The sequence below is a fragment of the Amphimedon queenslandica genome, unplaced genomic scaffold, assembly GCF_000090795.2.
Source record: "Amphimedon queenslandica unplaced genomic scaffold, v1.1 AMPQUscaffold_13445, whole genome shotgun sequence".
NCBI classification, from domain to species: Eukaryota; Metazoa; Porifera; class Demospongiae; order Haplosclerida; family Niphatidae; genus Amphimedon; species Amphimedon queenslandica.
In genome coordinates, this window is record NW_003546319.1 from 287,351 (window position 1) to 300,030 (window position 12,680).

The following is a 12,680-nucleotide window of genomic DNA, read 5'->3' on the forward strand; positions in this document are numbered from 1 at the left end:
GCAACACGTCCTAATAATCTACCACTTGGTATTGCTCCAGGTGGTAGTCATTATCCTCCTTCAATATCCTATCAAGACACTCCTCTACCTCTTGACGTGAGAGTACCGCCCACATCAAGAATGTTCCGTCAGTCGCCTGGTTCTGATTCGTCAGCTGATGGTCTGACACCAAATTATTTTAAAGTGAGTGGACAATAAATAAAACTTCTTATGTACATGTACATGTAATAAGGATAAGGACATCAGGGCTTCCCACAAAACATGCTAAGTGATCTAAAAAGTATTATGCTTCATGAGCTGAAAAGTCTTATAATAGCATATGGCTTTTGGAGCGGCTTTAAAAATTTGTAAAAAATCCAAATTTGATCGGAATCAGCTCAAATTTCCTGCACAACATAAGAACATGTATATGTATAAGGAAAAATTATAAAAATGGAGAATTCTCAACTTTTTATTTTTGGCGAAATTTGGCCAACGCCCCTGGACTACAGTACTGGGACTTTGACCTGATTTTGGAGCAACTTTAAAAATTCGTATTTTTATCAGAATCAGCTCAAACTTTCTACGCAACATAAGAACATGTACATGTATGTGTATCAGAAAAAAATTATAAAAATAGAAAATTCTCTCGTAACAATTTTTGACGAAATACCCTTGAAAATTTATTGACAAGATGCTACATTCATAAATGCAGTGATAGACATTATTGTTCTTTATTTTAAAGGTATCTGCTAGTGCTGATGATCTAACTTCTGGTGGTGAGGATCGTAACTCTATCCATTCCTTTGGATCTAATCACAGTGGGGGAGGAGGAGGGGGTGGGGCTAAGATTAATTTTGAATTATCAGCAGCTGCTAACACCCAAAGCACCGTTGTCTGATAATAAAGTACACAATTATACCCACTGATAATAATTAATAATAATAATTATGACTTGATATTGTGATTATAATATACTCTTTATCATTCTTCCTCTCTCTCTCTCTCTCTTTCTTGGAACTACTCGTGTTGTTTGCTTGTCTTATTGCTTTAATAACATTATTATTATTATTATTATTATTATTATTATTATTATTATTATTATTATTATTATTATTATTGCATTTCTCAAGAGGTTAGATCCACTCATAGTGATATCCAGTGGAATGGAGGAGTAGAAATTACTAGTAGTAAATGACAATGATACACAACCAGGTCATTCTACAGCTAGAGAGTAATTTTTATAAGAGAGAGACTGAGAAATAGATAGGAAGAGACAAGCTTCATAGATACATGTACATGCAGTTATGTGTACAGTCAGTTCCATTACCTGTACATGTACATGTACTTCATTCTGTTGATATTCTATTATTGGAATACTTTAATGCTGTAGCTACCATAACTAACTAATGACATCATCATAAAATCATATAGTGACTGTGATATCATAATAGTATCTACCATTGGGTGGAACTAATCTTAACTCTAGATATGAATATTGTGAACACATACATGTAAATGTAATGTACATATTTTTAAATGGAACTTCCACCCACTACTGCAGTGAATCATATGATCTTTGTTAAAGGTTAGTTAGTGTAGTGTTTGTACTGTAGACAAGATTCTGTCAACATTTCCAAGATGTCTTTCCTTTTATGGAAGTATATTTGGACTCTATTCAGGAAATATCAATATACACTGACTACTTGTGACAGGAACTGCTTCCTTATTCATCAGCATGGTGCTAAAAAGCATTCATTAATATAAAAGCAAGAATTAACTTGAAACAATCAACAAATGCCAACTATAGAAGTGACTAAAAAACTGTTTACAACACCTGCAAAAATGTGACTCCATCATGGTAGAATAAAACATTTTATTTAAAGAAAACTGTACACTTATTAAAATGTTAAAATATAATGAAGTATAAATGTAGCTGTTTACATAACAACAGAATACTAACTACTTAATATCTTCTTGTATACATTGCAGCAGATAAGCATTGCACACTAAAAATAGCAACTACTAATAATTATAGGTTTATTCTAATGTAACTATGTAATTATAGTTTTAATTAATTTGAAATCTTGGCATACCATTAAAGCCCTTTTGTTGATCCTATATTAATTATTAGTTTATTATTATTAGTAATTAATTATAGTCTCACTTATATATTCAGCAACTAATATCTCTCCTACTTCATCAACAGCAATAGCAAGTTTGTCCCATGTTGCTTCAATATCAACTGTAAGCCATTTTGCTAAACATTCTTCAAGACATCGCTCAGCATCTCGTGGATAATTATCCTCAATAGTCTTCAATTCAGGGTGAATCAGACCCAAGCAAAGACCAAGTTTACGCCATTTTCGATTCTGAAAGTTACACTTTTCTAACACTCGTATGATATCAAGTAGATTTGTGATAGTCAATATACTTGTAACTATTGTGAACAAATAATGTAAATATAGTGACAGTGAATGCTTATACCTTTTTGTTGATCATTGGACTCACGTACACTGATCTGTGTGAGGGAGTTAAATGGTGAAATTAATAAATGGAATACCTCTTTAAACCACAGTAACTCATTACTGGTTAGGCGGCGAGGAATAGTTTCCATGTCGCAGTGAACAAACTCGGAACATAGCTGCTTCTCAGCATCAATGTCATTAATGTAATGGACATCACTGGAAGGACTGCATTGACAAACATATTGTACTTTTCTTGATTGATCGGCATTGTTACCATTATGGTAAAGAGTGAGAGTGTCTTCTACTTGTTGACAACATTCCTCAAGCAATTTCATGATTTTCTGACAAACTGTTTTGAAAGGCACAGGATGACTACATTCAGGGACATATCTCAATACATTAACATGAATAGCATCATTAATATCAATGAGAACAAAATCATCAGAAGGACGACCATAAGAGAAGCAGACACGATTACGATAGATACTTTTTATCTCAAGTTTAGAGTGTGCTACTTTGAGTTTAACATTGGCATCAGTAGCAACAGTGGTTGCCAAACGAGTGAAGAAACCAGGAGGTACATACCCAGTGGAGAATGTAATGTGTACAGGTGAGGCTCTTAGCTCATAACCAGGTCGTACTTCATTAGGATCACCTGTGTATCCTTGTAGCACTGCTGGAAGAAAATATTGCTTGAATCTGCTAAGCTCAGTTTGAACTGGAGCTGCAAGACGAAAATAAACTAAAAGTTCAATTATTTCTTCTGGATCAATACCACTTGACTGCCATACTTCTTGATAGAGTGGTTGAACAAGAATACCTTTATTTTGAAACAACGACCATCTATCTTCTTTGCTCCATCCTCTTTCTAGTGGGAACATGAACACCTTCCCAATGGTATCAACAAACCATTTTGGACTGAGAATGACTTTATTCTTCAGACCTTCTATTTGAGGATAGTAAAGAAGAGCTCCCAGCTCATGGTAGAATTTCAATACTTCAGGAACATCAGCTGCTGGTATATGACATGCCACTCCAATGGCAATAGCATCAGATGCACTAATGACATTCTGCTTTAGCTCTTGATAAACTTTGCGAAATAGAACCCAATTGACAGGAGTTGGAACAACTAACTTTTTGATAAAACCATCAATAGCTTTGCGTAATTCTTTGATGCTTGGATCTTCTTTTTCACCTCTGCCTGAGGTCGTATTATCAATGATTAGCACATCTTTGATAAGATCTGAGAAATCTTTCTCCTCAAACAGGGACTGCATTTGCTGCTTTACTTCTTTCTTGCCTTCTGAATTCAACTTGTCACCACGAGTGCCAATACAATAGAGACTAGAAGAAGAGGTATTATCTTTGTTGTGCTTCATGAGGTGACTGTGTATTGTAGACATCCATTTGGCCATTAGATCACTCGTGCTTTCATTCACTACCTCACCAAACAGCACTTTACCATCAGGAGTATTCTGACGTGACTGCCATCTTTTCCTGAAATCCTTTGAAGCATCAAACAGGAGAAGAAACATTGTACGAGGAGTGAGGAAGGCTGGGAGAATCTCAAGGAACACTGGCTGACCACCACAATCCCATATATGAAGAAATGGCTAAAGATTAATAAAACTATGTTATAATGCTATTAAAGTATGACTAACTTGAACAGTTGATTGTGACAACGATGACAAAAAAGATAGTTCACCAGGTGTAGCTCTCCTTAGTATTGATTGGATAAAACTACTCTCTATACCCAAAACGGAAGTTATAGAACTTGTAGAAATTAATTCATCATGAGAATATTGTGCACTCAGTATAGATCTATGGTGCGAGGATTGTTTAGATTGAAAGGATTTAAACAAATATGCAAGCTCTTCAATTTCATCTTTATCTGTGGTTTCTCTCCATTTTTTCCCTCTCATTGTTTGCCACTCATGCCCAAATGGTCGTACGGACGATACATCAGATACAATGGTGCTTGTAGTATGAGGATTGAAAGGTTCTTCCATTAATGAACGCTTGAGAGACGTTTTGCCAGTACCAGCTGATCCCAGTAACATAAGACGAGCATACGCTACATCAGCACTTCCTTGTTCTTTGAGAGCTCTCTTGTAGGTGCCTATAAGTATGCATAAAAACTAAAGATAAGTACATAAATTAATTATACAATATGTTTTAAACTGTATAATTTTGTTAAAGTTACATAATTATTAAATTTACTTACTTATATCCTATAATAGTGTAGCCAGAATTCATTTAATAGTAAAAAAATTAAATCACATCTTGCAACTTACAACTGACTAAAAGTTTAGACATAGAAAAAACATAGTTATGTTCACAGTTTCACATGTGACTTGAACTTACTATCTATAAAATTGTGAATAGCACAGTGAAGTGGTGTCACAATGGTATGACAGAAGAAAAGAATAATTAAACATCCACATGTGATGTGACTTACACTCTGCAATATTATAATTGCAAATCCAATTTCGTAAAGTATCACAGTGTTTTCATTTAAAAAAATAATAGAATTCAATCACAAACAATTCATCTAGTAAGCTTACTCTCTAAATGATTATGAAAAGCACAGTTTATAACAATAAGTTAACAACAACATCATAGAAAAGAATAAAATTACACAATCATGCGCATGTGACTGTGACATGACTTACTTCCTGAAAGGTTGTGAATCACACAGTTTAGTAAAGTATCACATTGGTATTTAGAAGAAAAGAATAAAATTACACATTTACATGTAATGTAACTTACATACTAAAAGATTGTGAATAATATTTACAGTTTAGTAAAGTATTACAATAGTATCAAAGAAGATAAAAATAAAACTACAAATTCATATATGATGTGACTTACATACTAAACGATCATGAACAAAACATACAGTTTAGTAAAGTATCACAACGGCATCATAGAAGAAAAGAATAAAATTACACATTCACACGAGTTGTGACTTACATCCTGAAGAATTGTGAATAACACGTACAGTTTAGTGAAGTATCACAATGAACCAATGGTTTCATAGAAGAAAAGAACAAATTAATTTACATGTGACATGACTTACTCTCTGAAAGATTGTGAATAACACAGTTTAGTAAAGTATCACAATGGTACCATAGAAGAAAAAATAAAATTACACATTTACATGTGACATGACTTACATCCTGAAAGATTGTGAATAACACAGTTTAGTAAAGTATCACAATGGTATCATAGAAGAAAGGAATAAAATTACACATTCACATGTGACATATGACTTACTGTCTGAAAGTTTGTGAAAAACACAGTTTAGTAAAGTATCACAAAAGTATCATAGAAGAAAAGAATAAAATTACACATTCACATATGTGATGTGACTTACATGCTGAAAGATTGTGAATAACACAGTTTAGTAAAGTATTACAATGGTACAGAAGAAAAGAATAAAATTACATATTCACATGTAACGTCACTTACTATCTGAAAGATTGTGAATAACACAGTTTAGTAAAGTATCACAATGGTATCATAGAAGAAAAGAATAAAATTACACATTCACATGTGATGTGACTTACTGCCTGAACAATTGTGATTATAACACAGTTTAGTAACAAAGGTATCATAGAAAAGAATAGAAATACCCTTTCACATATGTCCCTTGACTTACAGTCTGAAATATTTTGAATAACACAGTTTAGTAAAGTATCACAAAAGTATCATAAAAAAAGAATAAAAACTACACATTCACTTGTGACATGACTTACAGTCTGAAATAACACAGTTTAGTAAAGTATCACAATGATATCATAGAAGAAAAGAATAAAATTACACATTCACATGTGAAGCGACTTACTCTCTGAAAGATTGTGAATAACACAGTTTATTAAAGAATCACAATGGTATCATAGAAGAAGAGAATAAAATTACACATTCACATGTGATGTGACTTACTGCCTGAACATAATTGTGAATAACACAGTTAATGGTATCATAGAAGAAAAAAATGAAATTACACATTAACGTGTGACATATGACTTACTATCTGAAAGATTGTGAATAACACAGTTTAGTAAAGTATCACAATGGTATCATAGAAGAAAAGAATAAAATTACACATTCACATGTGAAGCGACTTACTCTCTGAAAGATTGTGAATAACACAGTTTATTAAAGAATCACAATGGTATCATAGAAGAAGAGAATAAAATTACACATTCACATGTGATGTGACTTACTGCCTGAACATAATTGTGAATAACACAGTTAATGGTATCATAGAAGAAAAAAATGAAATTACACATTAACGTGTGACATATGACTTACTATCTGAAAGATTGTGAATAACACAGTTTAGTAAAGTGTCACAATAGTATCATAGAAGAAAAGAATAAAATTACACATTCACATGTGACGTGACTTACTCCCTGAAAGATTGTGTGAATAACACAGTTTAGTAAAGTATCACAATGGTATCATAGAAGAAAAGAATAAAATTACACATTCATATGTGATGTGACTTACTGACTAAAAGATTGTGAATAATACAGTTTAGTAAAGTATCACAATGGTATCATTAAAGAAAATAATAAAATTACACATTCACATGTGATGCGACTTACAACCTAAAAAATTGTGAATAACACAGTTTAGTTAATTATCACAATTGTATCATAGAAGGGAAGGATAAATTACACATTCACATGTGATGAGACTTACATCGTGCTGAAGGATTGTCAATAACACAGTTTAGTAAAGTATCACAATGGTATCATAGAATAAAAGAAAAATTAAATTAATCATTCACATGTGACATGACTTACTGGCTGAAAGATTGTGAATAACACAGTTTAGTAAAGCACCACAAGGGTATCATAGAAGAAAAGAATAAAATTACACATTCACATTTGATGTGACTTACTGACTGAAAGATTGCAAATAAAATAGTTTAGTAAAGTATTACAATGGTATCATAGATGAAAAGAATAAAATTACACATCCACATGTGACGTGACTTACTCGCTGAAAGATTGTGAATAACACAGTTTAGTAAAGTATCACAATGGTATCATAGAAAAAAAGAATAAAATTATACATTCACAGGTGATGTGACTTACTATCTGAAAGATTGTGAATAACACAGTTTAGTAAAGTATCACAATGGTATCATAGAAGAAAAGAATAAAATTACACATTCACATGTGACATGACTTACAAGCTGAAAGATTGTGAATAACACAGTTTAGTAAAGCACCACAAGGGTATCATAGAAGAAAAGAATAAAATTACACATTCACATGTGATGTGACTTACTGGCTGGCAGATTGTGAATAACACAGTTTAGTAAAGTATCACAATAGTATCATAGAAGAAAAGAATAAAATTACATATTCACATGTAACGTGACTTACTATCTGAAAGATTGTGAATAACACAGTTTAGTAAAGTATCACAATGGTATCATAGAAGAAAAGAATAAAATTACATATTCACATGTGATGTGACTTACTGCCTGAACAATTGTGATTATAACACAGTTTAGTAACAAAGGTATCATAGAAAAGAATAGAAATACCCTTTCACATATGTCCCTTGACTTACAGTCTGAAATATTTTGAATAACACAGTTTAGTAAAGTATCACAATGGTATCATAGAAGAAAAGAATAAAATTACACATTCACATGTGAAGCGACTTACTCTCTGAAAGATTGTGAATAACACAGTTTAGTAAAGTATCACAATGGTATCATAGAAGAAAAGAATAAAATTACACATTCACATGTGACGTGACTTACTGGCTGAAAGATTGTAAATAACACAATATAGTAAAGTATCACAATGGTATCATAGAAGAAAATAATAAAATTACACATTCACATGTGATGTGACTTACTAGCTGAAAGATTGTGAATAACACAGTTTAGTAAAGTATCACAATGGTATCATAGAAGAAAAGAATAAAATTACACATTCACATGTGACGTGACTTACTGGCTGAAAGATTGTGAATAACACAGTTTAGTAAAGTATCACAATGGTATCATAGAAGAAAAGAATAAAATTACACATTCACATGTGACGTGACTTACTCCCTGAAAGATTGTTAATAACACAGTTTAGTAAAGTATCACAAAGGTATCATAAAATAAAACAATAAAAATACACATTCACATGTGATGTGACTTACTCCCTGAAAGATTGTTAATAACACAGTTTAGTAAAGTATCACAAAAGTATCATAGAAGAAAGAATAAAATTGCACATTCACATGTGACACAACTTACAAGCTGAAAGTTTGTGAATACCACAGTTTAGTAAAGTACCGGTATCACAATGGTTGAATGGTATCATTGAAGAAAAGAATAAAAATACACATTCACATGTGATGTGACTTACTCCCTGAAAGATTGTTAATAACACAGTTTAGTAAAGTATCACAATTGTATCATTGAAGAAAAGAATAAAATTACACATTCATATGTGATGTGACTTACTGACTAAAAGATTGTGAATAATACAGTTTAGTAAAGTATCACAATGGTATCATTGAAGAAAAGAATAAAGTTACATATTCACATATGATGCGACTTACAAGCTAAAAAATTGTGAATAACACAGTTTAGTTAATTATCACAATTGTATCATAGAAGGGAAGGATAAATTACACATTCACATGTGATGAGACTTACATCGTCCTGAAGGATTGTCAATAACACAGTTTAGTAAAGTATCACAATGGTATCATAGAATAAAAGAATAAATTAAATTAATCATTCACATGTGACATGACTTACTGGCTGAAAGATTGTGAATAACACAGTTTAGTAAAGTATCACAAAAGTATCATAGAAGAAAGAATAAAATTGCACATTCACATGTGACACAACTTACAAGCTGAAAGTTTGTGAATACCACAGTTTAGTAAAGTACCGGTATCACAATGGTTGAATGGTATCATTGAAGAAAAGAATAAAGTTACATATTCACATATGATGCGACTTACAAGCTAAAAAATTGTGAATAACACAGTTTAGTTAATTATCACAATTGTATCATAGAAGGGAAGGATAAATTACACATTCACATGTGATGAGACTTACATCGTCCTGAAGGATTGTCAATAACACAGTTTAGTAAAGTATCACAATGGTATCATAGAATAAAAGAATAAATTAAATTAATCATTCACATGTGATGTGACTTACTCCCTGAAAGATTGTGAATAACAGTTTAGCAAAGTATCACAATGGTATCATAGAAGAAAAAATAAAATTACACATTCACATGTGACATGACTTACAGTCTGAAAGATTGTGAATAACACAGTTTAGTAAAGTATCACAATGGTATCATAGAAGAAAAGAATAAAATTACACATTCACATGTGACATGACTTACAAGCTGAAAGATTGTGAATAACACAGTTTAGTAAAGCACCACAAGGGTATCATAGAAGAAAAGAATAAATTTAGAGTAAGTTGGGGCTATTTCGTCTGGGGGCTATTCTGTTTAGGGGCTATTCTGTCCCTCTGTATAAAGGAAATTTATGTGCAGCATGGTGCCAAGGGTCAGAAATAGCCCCACATAGAGTCCTAATTTTTTATTATAACTTTCTAAGTGCAGCAGATACAAAACTGAGAGCAAGACAAATCAATTCAGCAGAGAAATATCTTTTTAAATATCAAATAACAAGCTCAATTCCTAAATAACAAAAGTTAAAGAAGCAGGCAAATATTTAGTCTTGCATCAGGTTGGAATAGCCCCAAAATACTGGTCACTTTATCTACAGTTTTAATTCAAACTTCAAGCTGAACTTTGCTTGTATTAATGATGAATAGATAGAATAGACTTAGTAGAACACAATGATGGTTAAAGTAAGTGGTTAAGAGCAACAAGAAGTGAGTTATGACTTCATAAATATTTAATTAGATCATAGTGCAAAAACTGGTTGGAATAGCCCCGAGTGACTATACACATAATTCACATGTGATTTTACTTACTTCCTGCAAGATTGTGAATAGCACAGTTTATTAAAGTATCACGATGGTATCATAGAAGAAAGATTAAAATTACACATTCATGTGTGATGTGACTTACCCGCTAAAAGATTATGAATAACACAAATTAGTAAAGTATCATGCACAATGGTATCATACAAGGAAAGAATTACACATTAACATGTGATATGTGACTTACATTTTCTGCCATATCTATTAAGAACCCTTTAGACCTGTGATATAAAAGAAGTTATGAGCATAATTATCTACCCAGATGCAAGAGGTTCGATAACTAAATGATGTGGAAAATGTTTTGGCTGGTATCAGCCCCTCATCATTAATTCCCCAAGTTTGTATCATAGTTGTGTGTCACCCATATTTGTCCTCATTGCTGTTATTGCATTAAAGTAACTGGCTTAGGATTTACAATATGACGCTAGGCCTGATGTAATATTATACTGATGCTGAATTTGAATTTTGATTCAACTCTAACTCTAGCATAAACTTAAAGCATACTGTACATTCAAAAGGTCAAAAACCCACACTTTTGATTTAAAATTGAGCACTCTAATCAAATTCATAGTTATTCTTTTCTACCTACATAAATGCGATGCAACTTTGAGACAAAATGAAAATGCTTACATCTATATCAATATGAAAGGAGAACAATGAATTTAATTTGACATGTTGTCAAAACAGAACATATTTTTATTCTTGCCAACATGTTGCTTATTACAAATGCCAAATGTTGCTAGCAACAAGTTGCCTCTTGTATGAAGGCCTTTAGGAAAGAAAAGCTCTTCATAAAAGCTACTTTAGCAAACCATGTAGGCAAAAATAAGTCATTTAAAATAGACAATTTAACAAGAATATTTAAATCCAGACACAGGTCACACACAGATGAACAAGTCCTAAAACCAACACCTATAATTTTGATTTAAAATTCAGCACTTTAATCAAATTCATAGATTTTCTTTCCTGCTTACATAAATGCCATGCAACTTTGAGATAACTGAGGCCTTCTAGCAACCAAGCAACATGTTGCCAAAAAAAGAACAGCTTTCTATTCTTGGCAACATGTTGCTTACCTGATCAAATTAACAACAAATGTTGCTAACATCAAGTTGCTTTGTGTATGAAGGCCTTAAGGAAAAAAGCTCTTCCTCAAATCTAAAAGCTCTTCATCAAATCTAAAAGCTCTTCATAAAAGTTCTTCCTCTTCATAAAACACCAATTGTAAACTGCAGGAAACCAGACAACCACAAGTCATTTAAATTAAAAAATTTAATACCAGACACAGGCCACATACAAATGAAGGAGTAATGAAATTTTCTAGTCTCACCCCACCCCTTCACTACTAGAAATTTGCTTGATCAAATTAATTGGAATAGCCTTAGAAAAAAGCTCTTCCTATAAAAGAATCTTGAATTTATATTATCTCGTAATACTAGGGGTGTTTCTAAATAAATTCCTATATTAAGTTGCTAAAATTTTTAAATGACCACTTTCAAACCATGCCTATTCTATCAGATACCTCTTCTATCAGATACCTCTTCCTCTCTATAAGACACCAGAGCAAACTGTGGCAGACCAGACAGCAATAACTGTAGTGAATGCAATGACCAGTGTGGCATTAAATATATAATATATACCTTATTTTTCTCTAAAAGTTGAGCTGAATTCCCTGACCTTTAAGTTTGAGGCTTTGAGCCCCACCCAAAAGCTTGTGCCGTATTTACTCTTAATTAATTTTAACAGCAAGCCACGCCTTCATAATAAATTCTAAACAAAACACGTGGTCACATGTGTTTAGTGATGGACAGTATTTTAAAAGATATGCTGAGTGTAATGGAGACACACATTGACTTTGAGAGACTATTAGAAGAAGTAAATAATCCAAACACTATCTCTTTATATATCTCTATCAGTTAGGATCAGAAGCAACCAATCTACCTGATATATCACAAGGTATACAGTCACGTGACACTACTCATTGATCACGTGATCACAGGTTGGTCTAATGGTTTGAGATGAGTGATAGATCATCAAGCAATGAGTCTGTCTCAGTCTCCAGAGACGTTTGGTACATGGCTACTGATTAATAAACTAAAAGAAACAAATGATGTAATACTGATGTAATTAATGTATTATTAATATTGTTACTATTATTAGGATAAGGTGATTGATGGGGTGATTAGTGTGGGCGTGGTATTACGAGATTTGATGTATATTAATCATCAAAA

The 12,680-nt window shown here is 32.3% G+C and overlaps 1 protein-coding gene and 3 long non-coding RNA genes across 4 annotated transcripts; 2 read left to right on the forward strand and 2 right to left on the reverse strand.

The window, feature by feature from the left end:
* LOC109581377 (uncharacterized) lies at nucleotides 1-1,144 on the forward strand. The gene is made up of 2 exons (XR_002184603.1): nucleotides 1-183; nucleotides 725-1,144. It is a non-coding gene; the product is annotated as an uncharacterized LOC109581377 (long non-coding RNA).
* A 691-nt stretch (nucleotides 1,145-1,835) lies between these two features.
* LOC109581370 (uncharacterized) lies at nucleotides 1,836-4,948 on the reverse strand. The gene is made up of 8 exons (XM_019995432.1): nucleotides 4,906-4,948; nucleotides 4,812-4,814; nucleotides 4,742-4,747; nucleotides 4,672-4,678; nucleotides 4,109-4,566; nucleotides 2,467-4,060; nucleotides 2,147-2,419; nucleotides 1,836-2,097 (listed from the first exon to the last, which is right to left on the reverse strand). The coding sequence occupies exons 5-8, from the start codon at nucleotides 4,505-4,507 to the stop codon at nucleotides 2,078-2,080; spliced, it is 2,286 nt and encodes a 761-aa protein (XP_019850991.1). The 5' UTR covers nucleotides 4,508-4,566; nucleotides 4,672-4,678; nucleotides 4,742-4,747; nucleotides 4,812-4,814; nucleotides 4,906-4,948; the 3' UTR covers nucleotides 1,836-2,077.
* Nucleotides 4,949-10,580: 5,632 nt separating this feature from the next.
* LOC109581382 (uncharacterized) lies at nucleotides 10,581-12,168 on the reverse strand. Its single transcript, XR_002184607.1, has 3 exons — nucleotides 12,090-12,168; nucleotides 11,988-12,041; nucleotides 10,581-10,670 (listed from the first exon to the last, which is right to left on the reverse strand). It is a non-coding gene; the product is annotated as an uncharacterized LOC109581382 (long non-coding RNA).
* Nucleotides 12,169-12,228: 60 nt separating this feature from the next.
* On the forward strand, nucleotides 12,229-12,675 carry LOC109581379 (uncharacterized). Its single transcript, XR_002184604.1, has 3 exons — nucleotides 12,229-12,324; nucleotides 12,366-12,561; nucleotides 12,610-12,675. It is a non-coding gene; the product is annotated as an uncharacterized LOC109581379 (long non-coding RNA).
* The last annotated feature ends 5 nt before the right edge of the window (nucleotides 12,676-12,680 follow it).